The following is a 21,540-nucleotide window of genomic DNA, read 5'->3' on the forward strand; positions in this document are numbered from 1 at the left end:
TGCGTTGTGGCCGCAACAACCCCGGTTCGAATCCGGGTCACGGCAGGACGGGCGCCCCGCTTTTACTGTTTGCAGGAATGAAGGAAAACAAAAACGCTGCGCAGAGAAGCGAACAGTTTCACCCAACTGATCACACAGCTCTTCCGCTCGAAAAGCTACTGGACACACCTGCCACTCAGTTATATTCTTCTAATATCACAATCCTGCACATTAGCACTGAGAGATGAACACAAAATAATTTCATAGTGTTTGCTAATTCTCGTGTTTTGGTACACTTTGCAAATGTGATTAGTTTACAGATTCTAAGACCCCAAATTACTGGTCTGGTTTAGAAACAAAAGTGTTCAAACCTCTAATTACATCCCCCAATTTGAGATCTCACGCCTTATCTGTACAACTTATTTTCAATTTATTAACACATTATTGTTATTTGTTTTCTGTCCCAGCACATGCTTTTCAGTGAAAACTGAAATGTAACTGCAGAAGACGAAATAAACCCGTCATCTTAATGTATTTTTAAAATTGATAGAAAAACAGTGTAAAATCCTGGGCTAAGATTTAAGAGCATTGCTTTACAAATCATTTTACATTTTTAGCGTCATAAAGTCTCTGTCTTTTGCACAGTTCAGCACTGCTCTGTACTCTTTGGTTAGGCTGTTCCTGACCATTCTAGACAGCCTGTGACCTCACACACAACCCCAGGTCTACAGGAACAGCATAAAAACACAGTGGTTTCACAGGACCAGTCTGAAATCTTCTTCTGGGGCGCTCGGAATGAGTGGAAGACAGGAAGCAGACTGTTGTCTTCCTCCCCAGAGTGCTGTGTGCTCTGCTGCTGCAAACCAGCAGGAAGGTGTTTGCCTCTCTGACCAGGCGCCCGGAACGGCGGACTGGAGACGCGTCTCGAGCTGTCGGCTTCACAGCATGTCGGCCAGATCTTCGCGCCCCATGGCGATCATGTGATCGAACAGCTTGTCCAGCGTGGCCTCGCTGATTTTACTCTGGAGCAAAACAGAGTTGTGGAAGTGTGAGCAGCACCTCAAGACACTCCAGCAGCACTTGAGCACAAGAGGTCCTGGGAGATTGAGAGCCCACACTGCCCCGGGCTTACCTTCCAGGAGTTCAGGACCTCTTCCGCAGGGATCTTCGACTTCTGTTTCCACAGCTCTCGGTAGGCAGCCGAGATGCCCACTTTCTCAGCAAGGAGCCTCCAGTCTCGCCCTGGTGAACGAGGTTCAGAGTCAAACATGCACACCATGAGCAGCCAGCTGTAAGTTCTTTACACAAAGGGTGGTGGGAGTATGGAACTAACAAAGGAGTTAGATGGGCCAAATGGCCTCCTCTCGATCTGGACCTGTCCTGTACTGTACGCTGGGGGCTGGATTCACGAGTGTTCAAGTCTGTAGAATGAACAGCACTGTCAGTTGTTCACTTGTACACAGCTCCTCGGCCTCGTTTTCAACAGAGCTATGAGACTTACAAGTCGCCATGGGAAAGTGAACGTGGGTTTTTGTTGAAAATCATCCTGCTGCTAAGTGTGTGAGGCTGAAAGTGTGACAGCCCTGCGCTTACCGTCCTCCTGCTCAACGCTCAGCGCCACAGTGAAGGAGTGCCACACGGAGAAGGGCAGGTCTCTCACCAGCTCCTCCTTGCGTCTCGGCCCTGGAGCAGGGAGAAGAAAGCCCAGTGGGCAAGGCTGACGCTACGAGCGCTACGAAGCGTGAACGAGAGGGGGGGAGGGGCGTCTGGGCCGCTCTAGGTGCTGCAGATACTGACCCGTCCAGGATCTACCGTCCAGTCAGTGTGCAAGGAAGGGCACAAAACACTCAAGTGTCCCTCCTGTCTGCTTAAGGGTCCAGCAGTGCTTCTCATCAGCGATGAGTAACTCACGGCAGGAGAGCACTGGCTCATGTGGGCTCACCCAGGGCAGGCAGCAGGTTCCGCTGGGAGTGCATGGCAGAGATCACGTCGTCTCGATTCAGGGTCTTCAAGGCTCTGCAGAGCTGGCGCAGAGCAGCAGGGCCCCCAGTGGCAGACAGGAGCTCCCTCACACTCACAGCACCGTTCTGCGTGAAAGAGAGCACTGTGACCCAAGTAGGAGCCCTCAGCCCGACCTGTGAACTGTTCTAGCCGGCATGCCCCCATGTCGGGTCTCTGGAGGAACATGACGGCGAGCTCCAGCCTGCCGTTTCTCACTGAATGTGCACCATGCCTGCAGCCTCTGACTGCCCGACTGCTGGTACTAATATCCTGTGTGTCTCTTGGTTGCTGTGAAGTTCCCCGTGTGAAGATATTTTAATGCAAGTACAAGATCAATAAGCCAATTTTTGAGGGGTGCAGCTACACAATAAATGCCAGAATAAAGACCTTTGCACTCTGCCCCACCGCCGCACAGATAAACCATGAGTGTTACAAAACTTAACAAAACAGGTCCCAGCTACAACTGTGCTGTGTTGCTACTGGTGCTGCCAGCAGGTCAGCTGAGACGTGTTCCCCTCTCTCCCCCCTGTGCTCCCCCCTGCAATCCCAGTCTGGGCTGCGCTGACACTGCTGGGAGAGGAGTGCAGGAGCAGAGCCGTCCCACCTCAGGTCCTGGGGGGCGAGGGGGGTCCCCCAGCAGCCTGCTGATCGCCTGCACCTCCTGAGCGCTGAACGGCTTCAGCCTGTCAAAGGCCTGCAGTGCTCCTGCCTCCCACAGACAGACACCTGCGGGACAAGAGCTCGGCTTCAGCGGGCAGCCAGCTGGACGCCTGGTCTCGCCAGCAGCTGGAAGCACCGCGCTCGGCAAGCGTGTGGGGTCACCCGGGGGTCACCCTACAAGCGGCCCTGACGCTCTCAGACAGACCCCTGCGCCCCCGTCGCCTCTCTGCTCTTCCTCTGGGACATGAGCCCACAGCCTGGCAGCAGAAGGGTTCGGAGGGGCTGCCAGGCCCAGGCAGGCCTCAGTCTCCCCTTGAGAGAACCAGGGAGGGGGGTGAATGTGTCTGCAGTGTGTCTGCAGTGTGTCTCGGACACAGTGAATGCCTGACTCCGCTTTCATTTCTGGATGCCGCTCTCACTGGCTGCAGAGGGAAAAAATAAACAGGTACCTGATCCTTTGCAGCTCCCTGCTTGAGGTTAAAAATAAGCTATAGGCATATAAAAATACAAATAACAGTGTCACAAGTTAGGATGACTTCATACGAATCTTCTACGGAATCAGAAAGACAAACCAGTTTACACAAAAGCAAACGCAGAAAGTGTATTTCAATCAGAGAACGGGAGGGACTTGTTTACGCCGAGAGTGGTCGGAGTATGGAACAATGCGCCCAGGCCTGTTGCTGGAGTTGATATCCCGGCTTCTTGATGAGGCTCACTAGGAAGCCCCCAGGGGATTGTAATCTTTCTGTTGTTCTTGCAGGACCTGCGCTGCTTTTGTGTTGCCAAAGCTCATCTGTCTGCACCAGGGAATAGAATCCAGCCTACCTCCGCTGCCAGGCGGGGTCCCGTGGCCCAGAGGCGCCGCGTCTCGCCCCCGTGGCTGCAGCTGCGCGCTGCAGAACTGCGTCTCGTCGCTCTCCTCGGGCGCGCTCCTCCCCGCCCCGCCGGCCCACCCGCACTCGGGCTCCGGCCGCCGCGCGCTGCAGAAGGTCTCGGCCGTGTGGCTGCGGAGCTCCTGGACTCTCACTGGGAAGAGCAGAAACAGCAGAGCTCCAGGCGCGGCCCAGCTGATGCCGCCATTTCAGCTGAGCGCCTTCCCAGATCCAATAACACCTCCTCACACTTACACGGCTTTTCTGGACCCTCCACTTATAAACAGGTCATGGGGATCCCCTCCTCCACCACCAGTGTGTACCCCCACTTGGGTGACGCACCAGTCCACTCCCCACTCACCAGCTCTCAGTGGGGAGGAGCGCAGAGTGATGAAGCCAGTTCAGAGATGGGGATTATCAGGAGGCCATGATGGGTAAAGGCCAGTGGGAAATTTAGCCAGGACGGAGGAGTAACACCCCTACTCTTTTCAAGAAACGCCCTGGGATTTTTAATGACCACAGAGAGTCAGGCCCTTGGTTTTACTGTACATCTCCTCTGGGCCTTTTCACAGTACAGTGTCCCCATCACTATACTGAGCATTAGGACCCCCACAGACCACAGGGTGAGCGCCCCCTACTAGCACCAGTAACACCTCTTCCAGCAGCAGCCTTAGTTTTTCCCAGGAGGTCTCCCATCCAGGTACTGACCAGGCTCACACTGCTGAGCTCCAGTGGGCTGCCAGCTGGGAGCTGTGAGCTACACATTCTTTCACGACACCAAGATCAAAACACTGGGATCCTTCCTGGGATCTATTGCTTACGAACTACACAACAGGCTGGATGGGATGCATGTCCTTCTGCAATCTGAAACTGCTCCTGTCAGTGCCTTTAGGGATAATGAGTATTTGTCTCAGGTCCCTCCTAGTCCACCTAACGTGTTTTGCTCTGTTCATTTTTTTACAAATAGGATAAAAACTTTAGAAAATTAACAAAATGAAGACAGAAAGAAAGGTGACACAGACAAACACAGAGGCTTTGAGGAATTTCGGGTATTGTTATCTTCTCAACACACAGTGCACATTAGCTCCTTGAAAATCTATCCTGTAATTAATGAGGTATTAATTACTTCAAGGTTTGTTCAGAAGGAGCCAAAGCCCTTCATTTGCAGGTCGTGTCTTAGGAGCTTGATTACTCAGTCGAAGGCGGAACAGAAGAGCTGTCCGTAGCCTACAGTACAGGAAGAGCAGCCCGTAGACTATAATGGAACGGAATGAAAAAAAATCTCAAAGACTGCAAACTAGCTGAAATCTTAACACATAAGTAGAACATGAAGGTCGAATGACAGCTCTTTTCTTGTGAATTAAAGGGCAAGGTGTGTGAAAAACACTTTCACTCCTGCTCGATTATGATCTATGGGTTTGTCATTGACATTCATCTCAGCCCCGCACTGACCCTCGCTTCGCTCACGTTAAACTGCCGCAGAAAACCAGCGCTCAGCTCTGTGCTACTGCCGTGCAGATCTGCGCTTGTGGATCTTACTTCCGCCGAGGAAATCGCCGGCCTGTCGCTCGTACTCCCGGCAGAGCTGCACCAGGCTGTGCAGGGACAGCGACTCGAGCTGGTCCTTGATCGAGCCCAGACTGGTCAGAGAAACGCGCCCCGCCTCCAGTAGGATCACCAGCAGCTGACCCGCGTCCCGCGCCGCCTGCAGCTCGTGCCCGGCCACCAGTCCTGACCACTGCGTTTTGAGCCGCCGGAGCTGACCGCTGTCCACCTGCCGGGAGATCTCCGCCGCCAGCCGCTCGAATCTCAGCCGGAGCTGCTGCTGACCCGTCTCGCACATCACTCGGGCAAACCAGGAGACCGCGCCCGCGGGAGCTTACAGTAAACCCAGAGCTCAAGAAGTGAGAACCGAAAGTAAAACTGCTTCTCTGTACGAGGCGGAAGAGAGACTGGCCTCTCCGCTCCCACAGAGCGGGGCTTGTGAGTCTCTGTAGTTATAAAAACCGGGAGTCACTTAAGGAGCGAAGCCCAGCTGATCACATCGCTGTGTTGAAAGTGGTAGAAGCTCAGAGAGATATCGGGACAAAACTGTACTAAAACAGTCTTTACATTTTGAGTTTCAAATCTAACCTATACTGGTTTAGGAATGAGAAGCCACTAGTAATTCCTCCACAGAATTGTTAGTGGTAAGTAAAGGACAATCTTCTAAAAGCGTTCACATCATCAAAAATCCTGCTAAATTATCTGGACATCACGTTGGCTGCACAGTATAAATTGTAAAAGCAAGGGATGTGCTTTTACTCGGGCTCCGCTGTCTTGTGCAAAGATAACTGAAGCTGTAAAAACACAGAGAAACCGATATAAACACAGACAGCAGGTCTGGATTGACCTGCAACGTTGTATAAAGAAAGACTCTGTTACTGACATTACTGTTAAAGAAATACACGTTATTGTTAGATTTTAATCCAATTGACAATAATATGAAAATATCAGTTGTTATCTACTTGATCATTATACTCGCACGGTATTATGCACTTTAAGTGAAATAGCCTGGGACGAGAACCATGTTTGAACAGTAAAATAAACCTAAAGGCGTGTCTACGGACTATGCAGGAACACGAAAGCTGTGTGGACCTCATCTTTATTTACCTACTCATCTTTTTTTTAATAAAGTGCAGGTGTATTACATATGTCCCACTGAAGATGTTATTGATGTGTCCTATGTACTCTTCTTTGTATTGTATGTATTTTTGCTGATGCAATACAAAAAACGAAAACACAGATAACAGACTCCATTTTTATCTGCTTTGTGAGCCTGTCTCTCAAAAATAATAATACAGTGTGTGATCTCATGTCCCAGCCTGAGGAACAGACAGTGAGCCTGTCTCTCAATAATAATAATACAGTGTGTGATCTCCTGTCCCAGCCTGAGGAACAGACAGTGAGCCCGTCTCTCAATAATAATAATACAGTGTGTGATCTCCTGTCCCAGCCTGAGGAACAGACAGTGAGCCTGTCTCTCAATAATAATAATACAGTGTGTGATCTCCTGTCCCAGCCTGAGGAACAGACAGTGAGCCTGTCTCTCAATAATAATAATACAGTGTGTGATCTCCTGTCCCAGCCTGAGGAACAGACAGTGAGCCTGTCTCTCAATAATAATAATACAGTGTGTGATCTCCTGTCCCAGCCTGAGGAACAGACAGTGAGCCCGTCTCTCAATAATAATAATACAGTGTGTGATCTCCTGTCCCAGCCTGAGGAACAGACAGTGAGCCTGTCTCTCAATAATAATAATACAGTGTGTGATCTCCTGTCCCAGCCTGAGGAACAGACAGTGAGCCTGTCTCTCAATAATAATAATACAGTGTGTGATCTCCTGTCCCAGCCTGAGGAACAGACAGTGAGCCTGTCTCTCAATAATAATAATACAGTGTGTGATCTCCTGTCCCAGCCTGAGGAACAGACAGTGAGCCTGTCTCTCAATAATAATAATACAGTGTGTGATCTCCTGTCCCAGCCTGAGGAACAGACAGTGAGCCTGTCTCTCAATAATAATAATACAGTGTGTGTTCTCCTGTCCCAGCCTGAGGAACAGCAGAGGAGTGGAGGTATTGCCACTGTGTCCTCCCCCCAGAGAGCAGTGTTTTTCTGAAGGCGTGGAGGGGGTGCCTTGTGAAATCCCGGAAGCTGATTTACTGGGAACACCAGGGAGCACCAGAATCCAGGGGATCAAGCGGTGAGCTGTGCGAGCAAGAACCTTACACGATGAATCGAAAGGTAAAAAAGGGGTTAAATATTTATTTGTAAATGTCCGATAACAATATTCACAGTACTACCCTCAAACAATTCACAGCTCTGGGCGGATTCACGTACCCCGGTTCGCACGAGTGCTGCACCCCAGGGATTCGAGACAGGAGTCAGTCGCTCACTGGGGTCGCAGCTCTTGCACGTTCGCTCAGATTCGTGGGAAACCTTTCACAAATCGCAGACAGGGAGACAGAGGCAGAGACTGCCCCGTGCTCTCAGGCTCCACTGCTTCAGCGGCATGAACACACAAGCAGCAGGAGAGAGACGCTCACCAACGACATCTGTCTCATCACAGGACAGAGCTTCAGTTAAACTTTTCATCATTTTCACATTTGTTCACATTTCACATTTTCCGTGACAGGGGGCCCTGATGACAGAGCTTGTTACAAGCTCCTTCAGGGAACCACGTTAGCTGCAGTTCACCTCCTGCTCTGCCTGGGCAATACAGTCACATTCACTTGCATGGTCTCTGGGCATCACAGTTCACAGTTCACAGAGAGTACCTCATTTTACAGGATATAGAAACACATCATCATCATTATTACAAGCAGTATAAATATTAAAATGTTTTGTGTTGATATGGGGAAAGAAATCCAAAAATATACATTTGTCAAAACTTCTAGACTTCTTTCCTGAGAGCTGCCTGTCCCATTTCAAGTACAACTCACAATCTGTCAAGAGGAGTCTCTTTCTCAAAGTGGGCTGTGCTAAGGCAACACTTACAAAATATTCTACTTTACAATGTAAAGTGTTAATGCTCTTTAAAAAGGATTTTTAAGAAATTATTTCTAAAATCCTCATTTTTCTCTTTTCTGGTTGCCCCGATTCAGCATCATGACGTTACGAAGGAAAAAGGCTGCGTCAGGCTGTGCGTCGGTCCTCCGAATCGTCTCCCGCGGGGGTTCACAGAGTGAAGCTCATGTGACAGTGAGGCCGTGGAGGGTGTGGCTCTCTGGCTGTGCTCTGCACTCTGAGACACAGGTTCCCTGGCCAGCTCCCTGGCCTACTGAGCCAGTGGCGGGACCCACGTTCTTCCTTTTAATAACTTCAGTGAAACCCTCCAAGAAAAACAAGCGGCATCGCAAACCCAAACTCAAGCTAGCGAAAACACAACACACAGCATGACAGCTGAAAAGCTTGTGATGATCCTTCTCGGCCTGTGCTGTCGGGCTCAAAGAATAACACACCTATTGCTTCTCTGGGACGCCTCTCCTCTTTGATATGGCCTTCTGTTCCAAAAGCTCTCCAGCTCGATGCCTGCATCTCTCGATGTGTAGTTGCCACATAACTGGATATCTTTCAGTGTCTGGTTGTTCTCCAGCGCCATCTTGAGGCCAGGCAGAGAACTCTCTGTGAGCCCGCATCTGGCCAAACTGCAGGGGGAGATAGATACTTTATTGATCCCGTGAGGGAAATTGCAGGCAAGTGTTGATGAAGGAGTGAGGGGTGCACCTGAGATGAGCAACACCTGTTGTCTGCCACCCGCCGCCAGACAATATACTACAGGAGAGAGGATTTAAAAATTTCACTAAGCCCCATGCCCCTTGCTCTGATCTTTTAAATCATTACTCATTGGGTCTTTATTCCATGCACTGTAAAGTACACCAGCCTGGCATTTCTTATGTTGCCACAAAGATGCTGGGATCACGGTCAAGGCCCTCAGGCTTGGAATGTGAGCTCAGTGCATCTGTGCGCAAAAAGTTAAAAAAAAGGACCTTGACATTGATATTATTACAAAGTGCAGGAGATACAATCCAGTATCTGTGTATTACGCTCAGCTCCTCTCCAGGATGCAGGAGCTGTGCTCTGAGAGGAAAGAGAGATCCCTGCTGCTGTCCACACGGCTGTCCTCTGGGGCTAACAGCTGAGGCCCCTGCAGTCACAGACACCGGGGGACAGGCGCGGGGGGACTCACGAGAGTCTCTGCAGTCATGGACACCGGGTGACAGGCGCGGGGGGACTCACGAGAGTCTCTGCAGTCATGGACACTGGGGGACAGGCGCGGGGGACTCACGAGAGTCTCTGCAGTCATGGACACCGGGGGACAGGCGCGGGGGGACTCACGAGAGTCTCTGCAGTCATGGACACTGGGGGACAGGCGCAGGGGGGACTCACGGGAGTCTCTGCAGTCATGGACACTGGGGGACAGGCGCGGGGGGGGCTCACGAGAGTCTCTGCAGTCATGGACACTGGGGGACAGGCGCGGGGGGGACTCACGAGAGTCTCTGCAGTCATGGACACTGGGGGACAGGCGCGGGGGGACTCACGAGAGTCTCTGCAGTCATGGACACTGGGGGACAGGCGCGGGGGGGGCTCACGAGAGTCTCTGCAGTCAGGGACACCGGGGGACAGGCGCGGGGGGACTCACGAGAGTCTCTGCAGTCACCGACACTGGGGGACAGGCGCGAGGGGACTCACGAGAGTCTCTGCAGTCATGGACACTGGGGGACAGGCGCGGGGGGACTCACGAGAGTCTCTGCAGTCACAGACACCGGGGGACAGGCGCGGGGGGACTCACGAGAGTCCCTGCAGTCATGGACACTGGGGGACAGGCGCGGGGGGACTCACGAGAGTCTCTGCAGTCACAGACACCGGGGGACAGGCGCGGGGGGACTCACGAGAGTCTCTGCAGTCACCGACACTGGGGGACAGGCGCGGGGGGGGCTCACGAGAGTCCCTGCAGTCACGGACACCGGGGGACAGGCGCGAGGGGACTCACGAGAGTCTCTGCAGTCACAGACACCGGGGGACAGGCGCGGGGGGACTCACGAGAGTCCCTGCAGTCACAGACACCGGGGGACAGGCGCGAGGGGACTCACGAGAGTCTCTGCAGTCACAGACACCGGGGGACAGGCGCGGGGGGACTCACGAGAGTCCCTGCAGTCACAGACACCGGGGGACAGGCGCGAGGGGACTCACGAGAGTCCCTGCAGTCACTGACACCGGGGGACAGGCGCGGGGGGACTCACGAGAGTCCCTGCAGTCACAGACACCGGGGGACAGGCGCGAGGGGACTCACGAGAGCCTCTGCAGCTGGCAGCTGGGGTCCCCAAGGGCCTCACACAGCAGCCGCACCCCCTCGTCCCCCAGGGGGTTGTCTCCCAGACTCAGGGCGCTGACCGCTGTCTTCCTCAGCAGGGAGCAGACGGCGGGGACACTGGCGGCTGTCAAGCCGGTGTCCAGCAGCCTGGAATCACACAAGGCCATGAGTGTGGACCAGGACACAGCAAACAGCACTCAGCTCTCAAGAGTGTTCCTCAAGAACCGGGAGTGATCAACGGTTTAGTGGCCCCAACTGAATAAAAAAAAATGAGGGTGTGTCTCCTCCACTGCAGTTTAAGGGTCACTGTAAAGTTCCTGGCTTTGATTCAAGCAGCGCCTTATCCAAGACCTACAGCTGGACAGTCCTGACACTCCTGCAGCAAACACAGTGCTGTTTACCTCCAAGAAGAAAAGGGAATTTACTCGTAGAGCCCCAAGTGTGGGAATAGGGAGTGGAGGGCTTTCTCAGGGGTACAGAGATATCAACAGCTAAGCAACTCTACACTTGTAGTGCTCGTTCCCCAGTAACGCACCTTCTCCCCACCAGTGACTAACTGCTACACTGCTGTGTAATCAGGACCTATAATTCACATAAAGGCAGGGCTGATTTCCACCCTGGGAAGAAAAGGCACAATGATTAATGGATACTGCCTCATCTTCGAAGAAAGACCACACAATGGTCACTGACTGACTGCTCCATCTAAGGAGCCCAGGAAAGCATTTTGACCCTTCGGCAGAACAGAAACTTCATGCAAGAATCGCCCTTGTGGCCTTTCTCACCCCAGCGACTGCAGGCCAGCCCCTCCCATGGCTCCCAGCTCGTCCAAAAACAGTTTCTGCTGCTCCTGTCCCAGTCTGCTCCCCTCCAGGTCCAGGGTGGTGATGGCAGGTCTGCTCTCCAGCAGGGCCAGCAGGGCTCGAACACTGCGCTCCGAGAGACAGCAGCGCTTCACACTGGAACAGCAGAGCAGACACAGCACCCCGACACTGAGTCGCAACACAGCACTGACACACTGAGACAACCTGCTGGGGTAGAAACTCACAGCTCCGACAGACAGCAGCGCTTCACACTGCCAGTTAAGAACAGAAGAAAGGTTACAGACCAGCGCAGCCATTCAGCCCAGCTATCCTGTTGGTAGTTAGGAGCGCATTGATCCCAGGACCGATTCTTCAAAGCATCCAGGGTATCGGCTTCAACAACAACCCAGAATGACACAACAGTCACATCACGCTGATAGCACAGAAAGTCATCTAGAGACTAGACTCTAGGGTGTAATGAAACATTATACACGAACACACGCTCTCCTGCAGACGCACTGATGATGCAAATCCACTGGATGGCAGAGGAAACGTGCTGATAACTCTGATTCATCGGGCAGCTTCTACCCAGTCTGTGCCGCAGCGACCAAGACCACTGAGTGACGTGGGGTCTGTCTCCCCCCCCCACACTCTACCTGACACACTGGAGCTGACAGTCCGTCTCCTTCAAGACTTCCAACATCCCCTGCACCTCCTCCTCCTCCTTCTGGTCATGGAAGTACAGCTCCCTGAGGCCGAACCCACAGTCCTGTAGGAACCAGCGCAGGCAGGTCTGGGCCCTGGGAACGCCCTCGATCCTCAGCCTGGAAAGCAGCAGAGTGTCCAGCACTCACTGACCCCAGGCCCTCTGCTCCAGCGCCAGACAGGGCTGCAGAGCCCTTCTGCCTGAATTTGCCAGGCAGAAGGCAAATTCTCCCTGGCACAGGACACAGGACACAGGACCCACCCTCTCCTGACTGCTGTTAAAGGCGCTATATAGAATAGCGTTTTTTATCACCCCAGCACATCAGATTTTCTGAAGATGCCTTGAGATGACTGAAGGCCATTCCTCCAAGCCCACCCCTGTGCTGTAGTCCTGTGTCAGACACCCTCACTGTAGGGACCCCCTCCTGTGTAGCGATCACACTCCCTCCTGACACAGTGGTTCACTGTGGTTCACACCCCCTCCTGACACGCTCACACTTTCAGTGTCACTGACAAAATAAACACATAAACCAATAACCTAATCCCTAGTCTCACTCCGTTTGTAACAATTAAACAACATGAAGCACACAGATATATACAATAGTTCAGGTGGGTAGCTGTGTCAGCATGCATTGGCTGCAAAGGAACAAGTAACAGGTTTATTCCCTGCTGAAGAGAGAAGAAAGGAAACACGTTTCGGCCAGAAGAAGGCTCCACAGCCGAAACGTTGTGTTTTCTTTCTTCTCTTTTCAGCAGGGAATAAACCTGTTACTTGTTCCTATATATACAAAATACTAATATATTTTATGTAATTGATATAAGATATAAAACCAATTATTAAGGGGCTAAAGCTGAATAAACCCAACAAAGATAATAAGAGATCAAAGATGAGGATGGAACCCTGATTAGCTCTATAGTCTTTATCAAGGAAGATGTTCTTTTAATTATATAAAGCATTTTTTTAGGCCATTCTTGGATGCCATTAGAAACACCACCTCACCTCACCTCATGGAACACAGCTCAGCATTGAGCTCTTCCTGCAGTAAGGTCAGATGCAGATTACTGTGTGTGAGATCTGTGTGCTGTTCTCACGCATCCCTGGATTACAGAACCCAGAAAGGAACTGGAATTCACCAGCTCCAATAGCAGAAACTTCTCTTTCAGCTGGAGATCTTTGCCTGAGGAGCTTGTGTGTGCACTTCACATTACTCTTGGCCTGCTTACGAGTTATTGCAAGACTTCCAGGTGGAGCAGGTCAGGTCCAGGGCGTCACTGTCTTGAGCCATGCGCAACCACACATCTCTCAGCTTGTGCTTTGTTGCGATCTCCTTACTCAGGTAGCTCATGGATTCTTGGCTTAGCTCTGACATCTGGATACTTGAAGGGAGAATGAGCAAAAAACACAGTGACTCCAAAGCTCAAAAATAATTTCCGCAGCTAAACAGCTTCAGAGCCTAGTCTTGCACAGCGACGTGACATTCCAGAGGACTTTTGGATGAAGTGGCACGTCAAAGATTAAATTGAAAATGCTGGGTCCTCAGGTCTCCTGCTACAGTCCAAAGACATGCTGGTAGGTTGATTAGCTTCTAGGTAAATCACACTCCTGCTGTGAGTGTGTGTGTCTGGGTTCCCTGTGCTGGACTGGTGTCCCGTCCAGGATGTGTGTGTCTGTGTCTGTGCGTCCTGTGCTGGACAGGTGTCCTGTCCAGGGTGTACCCTGCCTTGCACCCCTTGCTCGCCAGGGTGGGATTCAAGCTTCCGAGTGATCCTGTCTTGGAAGAAGCGGACAGAAATCGGATGGATAAGGAGGGACCTAAGTGTATAAAGACCAGCAAGAATCTGGAACAAACTACTCAGTTGTGCTGCTGAAGAAGAGGGGGGGAAGACGACTATACCCCACCATATTCAAACATCACAAGACTGCAGTCTGGGACTGAGCAGATACTAGCAATCTCCTCCCGTTTGTAATCTTACTGGTGTCCTCATGCCCTCTTGTCCTTTCAGCAGAATGTCGATTTGTACTTTGATAACGTAGGTCCTTTAAGTCACCAGTCTTACCTGAAGTCTTTAGTCTTGTCCAGCAGGGGGAGCAGTTTCTTGGCCTCCTTGCTCCTGAGGTTGCAGAAGTGCAGCAGCAGGCGGGGCAGCTGGGAGGCCTGGCAGTGCTGGAGACAGTAGCGCAGAGCCAGGAAGTCGCGCTTCTTCAGGAAGACACACTGCAGACGGACCTCCTGCAGGGCTCCCACGGTCTGCGTGGTAAAGGCCTCCTCCTGGAACTCGTACAGGCACAGCAGCAGGTCCAGCAGGAAGTACGTATCTTCGGGGTTCCTGTTTGTGAAGGTGACTGCTTCTTTCATCCAGTTCTTCAGCCTGGGGGTCAAAGACGCGGAGCTTGCCAGGTGGAACGGCGCGAGCAGGGCCCAGTTGTGTGGGTGGCAGAGCCCAAACAGGTACTGGACCATGTCCCGCTGGTGTGCGTGGCCCGGCTGGAGAGAGGCGGACAGGAACCCGTTCAGCGGGCCGGTAGAGGCATCGCTGGCGTAGAAGAGGGCGGCCAGCACCTCCTGGAGGGCTGGGTGGGTGAAGGAGTACACCTCCACTCTTCTCACCCCACACCGGTACCCGCATTTATTGAGGAAGCTGGTGGGGACCCTGTGGACGCCCCCAAACTCTGCCTCGACGTCCTTCACGTCGAATTCCCTCTTCCTGCGAGCCAGGCCATCCTTGGCGAGCCGACTGAGCGAGCGGAGGGCGCCGGCGGCCTCCTCGGGGCTGGAGGAGCTGTGGTGGTGCTTCAGGATGATGTAGATGTAGCTGATGAAGACGCAGGTGATGGAATAAGTGGGGGCGCCCAGGAGCCCCTCCCCCCCCTCTCCTTGCTGCTTCAGGAGTGTGCAGACCACCCAGCATGTGAGCGGCACCGCGCACAAGCTCAGCAGGCTCTCGTTGCTCCGCACCTCCTCGCAGGCCTGGGCAGCCAGGCCCTGGTGCTGGAAGTATTCCTGCAGGTTTTCTTCGGAAAAGCCCAGTATCTCCACCCACTGGTCCACCCTGGCGCACTTCTTGAGCTGGTCTGCGATGGCGGGGCGGATGGTGACCAGCAGTGAGTAGTGCTGACCGCTGCTCAGGAGCCTCTTCTGCAGGAGCCCCTGGAGAAGCACGGATATCGGTTTCTTAGAGAACGCATCCATCTCGGGAACTTCCCCGGTGGCAAACTCCACAAAGTCCAAGCCATCCATCACAATAAGAACCTGCAATCGGGGTGCAGAGGGACGGAGAATGATGTAGATTGTAGACTTAGCTCATGATCATAGATCATGGAAGTTTCAGATCAAACCTATTTAACATTTCTTATTTAACATGAAGTTTTTTTGGAGACGTTTGTGACACCAACCTCTGACTGTTTTTACTTACTCAAACCCAACCAACAAACCTCTGTTCATACACTAATCTCCAAATTAGATATGAGAATCTGAGGCCTAAACCCCCACCAATAATCCAAGAAATTAGCCACATTACCATGTGGTGATCAGTGTTTACTATAGTACTATTTACAGTAGCTACAGGCCTTTGGCGACGCCTAGTGGCAGGTCCTTGGTTATTACAGTCTTCCAAAGGCTGCCACAATGTTAGGATCACGCTCCAACAACTGGGAAATGGTAAATTCCTTGACAGTTTTTTTTTTCATCTGGCAAAGGTATACAAGATCCATAACTCTATAGAAGTCTGGGATGACAATGTTCCCTATAGCAGAAATGACACTACAGTAAATGTTGCATCAGCTAAGTAAGAAACTTGAGCATATCTTTTTATATACAAAGTTTTATTAGCTGGTTTATACAGCATCAAGTGTTTTTGCACATCAGACTCCCTCAGCTGCAGTTCATTTTAGCATCCTGGAAGTCTGGGCTACTTTCTTACTCCTATTTGGTTCTGACTTGGAAAGGATATCTTAAGCAGTCAGTTATCGAAGGAGAGCTGAAGTCAGTTTTCAGTTCCTTTAATCAGCAAACTGGTCAGCGTGGTCCTCTGTGGTATTATAATGGAATGTTTTAAGAACTTCAGAGTTACAACAAGAAGAGACCACACAACCCATCTAGGCTAGTAGGTTGCTAGTCCCTAGTTGTCACAAGGGTCTCATCCAGCCAGCTTGTTCCAGAAACCTACAGTCCTTTGTGTAACTTTAGTTCTTTTGGCCTTTTTAGAAAATGCAGGACTTTCCTGTAAGCCTGGGAATGAATCTGGTAGTGCTCCTCTGTCGTGCTTCATGAGCAGCAGTGTGTTTTGTAACACTGACCAGATCTGTGCACCGCTGAGGCCTTCAGGAGTGCATTGCACACTTTTAGAATGGATTTACGGTGTATATAATTCAGAGCATGAACGTCCGTGTAAAGAGACCCTCACATAACATGCGAAACAGATATAAAAGAGTAACAACTCCAGCAGATCATTAGTAAGACGATTGACTGCTTCCTACCCTGGATTCAAAGACGCTCTGCAGCACAGGCCTCAGGGCGGCGCACTCCTCGCAGACCAGCTGCGCCAGGCTGGCGTCCTGTGCCCGGCGGCTGAGCTTCTGGCAGTCCAGGAGGAAGATGTAGTCGAACGCGCTGTAGTGCTTGCCTGGCCCAGCCCAGTCCAGCATGACTTTCTTCGCCGTGTAGCTCTTGCCCATCCCCGCCGGGCCCAGCAGCGCCAGGACCTGGGGCCTGCCGGAGTCCAGCAGCGTCTCCAGGTCCTCGCAGTCTCTGTCCGTGGTCCGCTGCCTCACCAGCTGCCTCCGCCGGCCGGCCAGGTCTCCGGCACCGCCCTTCGTCTGGAGGTGCAGCCTGATGTAGGAGGAGGAGAGGCCGTGCTCCTCCCAGGGTGATGCTTCATACGGCTCCACCTTCCCGTACTTCTGCTGCACCGCCTCCTTGTACTCGGACTGGTAGTCTGGTGATGTCCCAGACAAACAGCAAAAACATTCAAGTCAGTCTCAGCAGGAAAGCAAAGAGGCCATCTCACCCTGCAGCTCCCAGCTGGCAGACCACTGGAGCTCAGAACCTGGAGGGGAGACTCCTGGGAAAGCTAAGGATGCTGCCGGAAGAGGTGTTAGTGGAGCCAGCAGGGGGCGCTCACCCTGTGGTCTGTGTGGGTCCTAATCAATCACAGTATAGTGATGGGGAAACTATATTGTAGAAAGGCACTTTGTAGGAGACGTAAAACCGAGGTCCTGACTCTCTGTGGTCATTAAAAATCCCAGGGCGTTTCTCGAAAAGGGTAGGGGTGTAACCCTAGTGTCCTGGATAAATTTCCTCCTGGCCTTTACCAGTCATGGCCTCCTGATAATCCCCATCTCTGAACTGGCTCCACTACTCTGTTCTCCTCCCCACTCCCCCCAGGAATCATTATTATCGTATTCTACTTCAATGTGACCCCCCTGAATCAGCTTCTTATTTCACAAATCAATCATCGGTTGAGCATGCTCTGCACTAGTGGCACGAGAGGGAGAGCACCACCATGGTGCATATAATCTACTATTTAAGTTAACCAAATCTTCACAATCAGTGCCAAAACACCTACCTATCAACCTTCTTTTTGGAGGGGAGTGTCCTGCATCATAACCTGTAACTGGGGAACAAATTCAGAATTATTAGTAAGATATGCAGCAGTTTGGCACCTTAAAATTCTCAAAGCAGTATTTACATGACTGAAGGATTAATCACAGAGGAAATAAATACGGGAGAGGAAAATAAGTCCTGCTGAGCATCATATTAATACGGAAACAACAGTGGGTTATACAAACACATTATAAGTCTGGAACTATATTAACATCTGTTTTCCCTCTGACTCGTGTATTCAAACAGGCGTGAAGCCCCGAACAGCTACACCCCGCCGGTATTAAAACAGCAGCTTGATCTGGGGTTGTCTCTGGCTGCGGGAGGGAGCTGAGACCCCTTGTTCACAGCGAGAGCAGGGATCAGAGACAGGGGTGCTGACCTCGTGCTCTCAGTGTGCACTCACATGTGAAACCAGCAGAAAAGCTGCTTATGTTTCACCACTGTCAGGTTCCCGTTGATACCGACTCTTCTGAGTTAGTGATAGAAAGTCATTCAGCACTGAGCCTGATTGGCAAACCACAGCTCCAAAGAAACCCCTCTCTCTCATTCTCTCACAAGACTAGAGGAGGAAAGACACACGGTTTTGAAGCTACTTTTTTGTTATTCATCAGTAGCTGTTAGTGACTCAATTTCCAGGAAATAGTGAGAGGAGGCAGCATTGGTGGTGTCTGATTTTGGAATTATTTTTCCATTTGTCCTAAAAAGGATTCGTTTCAAGTCTTTTAATTTAAAAAATATCCCCTTATTCCTTTTTCAGATAAACCTAAAATGACAATGTTGGCTCCTGATAATAATGAAAAAAACAGCAATGCTAATACTGGGTTCCTACTTGTGCAGGACATGTTGTGCTTTGAACAGCTGTTGCTCGGTTTAATCAATCTCTCAGTCAAAGTCCTTGTAGGACAGAGCCAGTGAGAAGGTTTCTCTCTGGCTGAGGAGCTGAAACAAGCCGGGCCAGCTGACCGCAGCAGGTTCGCAGGCCCCTCCTGTGAAGACCACCCTGACAGGGCTCACCCTTCTCCCATTCTGTCCGCAGGCTGTGTGCTGTGGAGGCACAGTTGATGGACTTCAGGACATCCAGCGCCACCTCCACGGCCTGGGAGCTGAAACGCTCGGCCATGAGGTGAGCTGTGTCAGTGCGGTCAGCATTTTCCAGCTCCAACCAGGAGATCCTGTGCTCATCCTGCTTGCTGTAACGCAGCTCATGTCTGAAGCGCTTGAAGTCTTCTGTAGTGAGATCGGCGAGGTGGTGAGACAGGAGCTTAAACACAACCAGCCCTCTATCCAGCGTGAGAGAGTCCAGGCCTTCTGTCTTCAACATCAGACTCCTCTGCATCTGTCAAGCAAACACAGAGGGTCAAAATCCCGCCGCTGAAAAGTAATTAAAATAAAAGCAATTAAATTACTTCTTCTACAAGAATATGACAAATGTACTGCTGCAAACTTTTCCACGGTGCTGCAGAAATACTGACAGAACATTGATTGTCTGTCACTTCACCCAATAAATGAAAATGATTTGTATTCCTGATATAAATGTTTCAAAAAAATAATGAAAAAAAAATAGAATACAAAATATAATTGCAGGAATATTTATACAGAAGAGATTGGCATTTCTGCTAGGATTTCTGTAGCAAAATGCAGTATGTAGCAAAAGAAAAATAATGTGTCAACACCTACATTTTATCTTGATGTTTCCTGTGAGGCGAATGTGTTGAAAGTAAATGACAATGTGAAACTTTTTCATGCATGTTAGATTTTCAATAATTCGTCCACTTTCTAATCTCTTCTTCCAATTCAGGGTTGAGGGGGAGCCAGAGTCTCTCCCAGCAATCCTATCCCACCAACGGCCACTGGGCTGGGTACATCCTGGACAGGATGCCAGTCCGTAGCAGAGCACTCACACCAGGGCCAGGTTTCCCAGAAGCCAATTAACCCACCCGTATGTCTCTGGGCTGTGGGAGGAAACCGGAGCACCTGGAGGAAACCCACAAGAACATGGGCTGGGGGAGAACATACAAACTCCACACCAACAGCAATGCAAGCCCAGAATTAAACCCAGGGCCACAGCACTGCAAGGCTGCAATGCTCACCACTGCACCACTGTGCTGCCCTAAAATCATCTATTGATCAAAATGATTACTCTCCTTTGGGGATATGACCACATTTTTACCCATTAACCATCACAGACACAAGAATTGTAGACAGCCAAAACCGGCAATTGATTCCAGTTTCTGAAAATGTAGAACCAAGCCTGTAGAAGAAAATGATTTAAAAAAAATCTGATACCCTGAGGCAAAAGAGGTCGCTGTGTTTCTTGGTAAAGCTTGTAAGTAGATCGGTCTCACCTCAGCTGTGCGCAGTGCTCCTGGTTGTTGTCTGTCTTCCTCGGGCCTGCGATGCTGTTTCTGACTGTTTCACACATCAGACACATCCAGCCTCAGCCTGGCCCCTGGCCCCTGGCCCCTGGCCGTGCCACCAGTCAGCCAGGCACACGCCATACCCCTCTGTCAGCAAGGGAACGAGGCTGCGAAAGGCTTCTACAGAGGTTAGAAAAACAAGCTACTTGGAATCCACCTGCAAAAGCAACTAAAAGAGGACAAAACAAGACTTCGCTTACCTTCTGCTGGGCTGAGCCAGCGATGGTGCGAATCGAAACTGTTTTGCTTTGGAGGTTCAGCACCAGTGCTTATCTCTGCCTAGTGCAGGAAGTGGTTGGCACGTGTAGCAGACTTTATGAAAGATTTCAAGAGGTCTCACTGAAGGCGACGATGCTCTTCTTGTGATCCACTTCCTGGGCCTCCGCCCGACTGATCCGCTGTCTGGAGGTGTCCGGACTTGTGTGACCCCGAGCAGGACTGCAGCTGCAGCAGCGGCCATCCTTCACATCCTTCCTATGGCATCCCACCTGGTAAAGCTGCAAAACGATGCATAAACACACTAAACCGAGGGGGTTTCTCGAAATGGGTAGGGCTGTTACCCCAGTGTCCTGGACAAATTCCCTCCTAGCCTTTCCCAATCATGGCCTCCTAATAACCTCCATCTCCGAACTGGCTTCATCACTCTGCTCTCCTCCCCACTGAGAGCTGGGGTGAGGTGAGAGCACTGGTGCACTATGGCTGCCGTCACTATTAAAACACTACAGGTAAAAGGCACCTGCATATTGGGAACTGAAAACAATTAAAATTGTTCAGATGAATCCTGTTGTGAAGTTACTATTACTGAAGCGTTTAGTTCTGGTGCTGAGAACCCGGCTGGAATGAGAAACAGGCAGTGTGTGGGTCCCCAGGACCAGTGGTCAGACCCCCAAAACTAAACACGGAGTCCGATAACACTCACCCCCCTGTGACGGGGACTGGTGCCACCCTGAGCCAGCTCTCCTCACAACACCGGGAAGGAAGAGACGAGAAGCAGGGGAGGAAGAGAGGCCGCCGAGACAGCCACTGCCCCAGACCCCCAGCAGGCAGGACAGCAAAGGCTGAGGCCACAGAGGGCTGCGCGGCTGGGGGCTCTAACCACACAGCCTCTGCCCCTGTGTCGTCTCCTGCAGCAGCAAGACAGTGCACACACACACAAGAGAAAGACCTGACAGGCTCTGCACTGTCACCATCAGTGCATGGCTAGAGAGAACTAAACCGTACAGCCTTTTGAAAGTATTTTCCACTGTTGACGATTTAATGGGAGCCCATTAAATTTCTCCTGGACTCGGAGAAATAGAGGTGGGGAGAGAGCACGAGGAAGCCATGTTGTTCTGGACTGCCAGGACCGGAGACGATGCCTGAGAATCACCGAAGGAACTACACAGAGGACAGAACAGCTGGACTGCAGTGTCTTGGGACTTTTGTTGGGTGACTGAGGTGTAAATTGTGTGCTTGCCTCTGGTCTGCCTCCTCCCACCCCCATCACGCTATCGTTTTGTACAATGTGCTGTGAGAGTTGTTGTGATCACTAGGAAATGAAGTGCCTGTTGCTGGTCTGTGTGTATTCGCTGGGGATTCTGGGAGACGAGCAGGACTTGTGGCAGGAGAAGGGTCTTAGCACCCTTTAGAATTGTTAGGTGGCGTAGTCGT

General features: G+C 51.3%; 2 protein-coding genes, 1 long non-coding RNA gene and 1 other non-coding gene across 11 annotated transcripts in view; 2 read left to right on the top strand and 2 right to left on the bottom strand.

The window, feature by feature from the left end:
• trnah-gug (transfer RNA histidin (anticodon GUG)) overlaps nt 1-45 on the top strand; it is a 72-nt gene extending 27 nt beyond the window's left edge. The window contains exon 1 of the tRNA in view: nt 1-45. This exon is cut by the window's left edge and continues 27 nt beyond it. This is a non-coding gene — a tRNA (tRNA-His).
• LOC148673982 (uncharacterized) overlaps nt 1-19,007 on the top strand; it is a 21,650-nt gene extending 2,643 nt beyond the window's left edge. Inside the window, exons 2-5 of one of the 2 annotated variants that reach the window (XR_015933496.1) lie at nt 3,401-5,701; nt 7,102-7,295; nt 8,156-8,252; nt 18,510-19,007. This is a non-coding gene — a long non-coding RNA (uncharacterized LOC148673982). Of the gene's footprint in view, nt 1-3,400; nt 5,702-7,101; nt 7,296-8,155; nt 12,413-18,509 lie in introns of those variants that run through there. The other variant, XR_015933495.1, reaches the window with a different exon arrangement.
• Nucleotides 386-5,355, bottom strand: LOC148673989 (uncharacterized). The gene is made up of 7 exons (XM_088623656.1): nt 5,052-5,355; nt 3,466-3,666; nt 2,585-2,706; nt 1,922-2,066; nt 1,573-1,662; nt 1,112-1,221; nt 386-1,001 (listed from the first exon to the last, which is right to left on the bottom strand). Exons 1-7 carry the CDS (start codon nt 5,353-5,355, stop codon nt 918-920), a joined length of 1,056 nt encoding a protein of 351 aa, XP_088479782.1. The 3' UTR covers nt 386-917.
• Nucleotides 7,297-20,342, bottom strand: LOC148673990 (NACHT, LRR and PYD domains-containing protein 6-like). Of its 7 annotated transcripts, none has more exons than XM_088623645.1 (11): nt 20,091-20,335; nt 19,819-20,010; nt 18,488-18,809; nt 17,436-17,483; nt 16,348-16,805; nt 13,929-15,019; nt 13,095-13,247; nt 11,822-11,989; nt 11,148-11,321; nt 10,345-10,512; nt 7,297-8,698 (listed from the first exon to the last, which is right to left on the bottom strand). In XM_088623645.1, exons 3-11 carry the CDS (start codon nt 18,807-18,809, stop codon nt 8,497-8,499), a joined length of 2,784 nt encoding a protein of 927 aa, XP_088479771.1. In that variant the 5' UTR covers nt 19,819-20,010; nt 20,091-20,335; the 3' UTR covers nt 7,297-8,496. The 7 variants fall into 7 exon arrangements, with proteins under 7 accessions (XP_088479771.1, XP_088479770.1, XP_088479768.1 ...); XM_088623644.1 differs by having other exon boundaries at nt 13,929-15,121; nt 19,819-20,007; nt 20,091-20,333; XM_088623642.1 differs by having other exon boundaries at nt 13,929-15,121; nt 20,091-20,333.
• Nucleotides 20,343-21,540: the final 1,198 nt, after the last annotated feature.

This window comes from Lepisosteus platostomus, chromosome 3, assembly GCF_059453375.1.
Source record: "Lepisosteus platostomus isolate fLepPlt1 chromosome 3, fLepPlt1.hap1, whole genome shotgun sequence".
NCBI lineage: Eukaryota > Metazoa > Chordata > Actinopteri > Semionotiformes > Lepisosteidae > Lepisosteus > Lepisosteus platostomus.

Excerpts from the sequence above, each read along its gene's own strand:
- LOC148673989 (XM_088623656.1), bottom strand. The coding sequence starts at position 5,355 with ATGTGCGAGACGGGTCAGCAGCAGCTCCGGCTGAGATTCGAGCGGCTG. Across the intron at positions 3,667-5,051 it reads CGGCGATTTCCTCGGCGGAA|TGAGAGTCCAGGAGCTCCGC; the intron begins GTAAGATCCACA and ends TGCTCTTCCCAG. Across the intron at positions 1,663-1,921 it reads GAACCTGCTGCCTGCCCTGG|GGCCGAGACGCAAGGAGGAG; the intron begins GTGAGCCCACAT and ends TCCCTGCTCCAG.
- LOC148673990 (XM_088623644.1), bottom strand. The coding sequence starts at position 18,809 with ATGCAGAGGAGTCTGATGTTGAAGACAGAAGGCCTGGACTCTCTCACG. Across the intron at positions 17,484-18,487 it reads GCGGACAGAATGGGAGAAGG|TTACAGGTTATGATGCAGGA; the intron begins GTGAGCCCTGTC and ends TTTGTTCCCCAG. Across the intron at positions 16,806-17,435 it reads TCCAAAAAGAAGGTTGATAG|ACTACCAGTCCGAGTACAAG; the intron begins GTAGGTGTTTTG and ends GGACATCACCAG.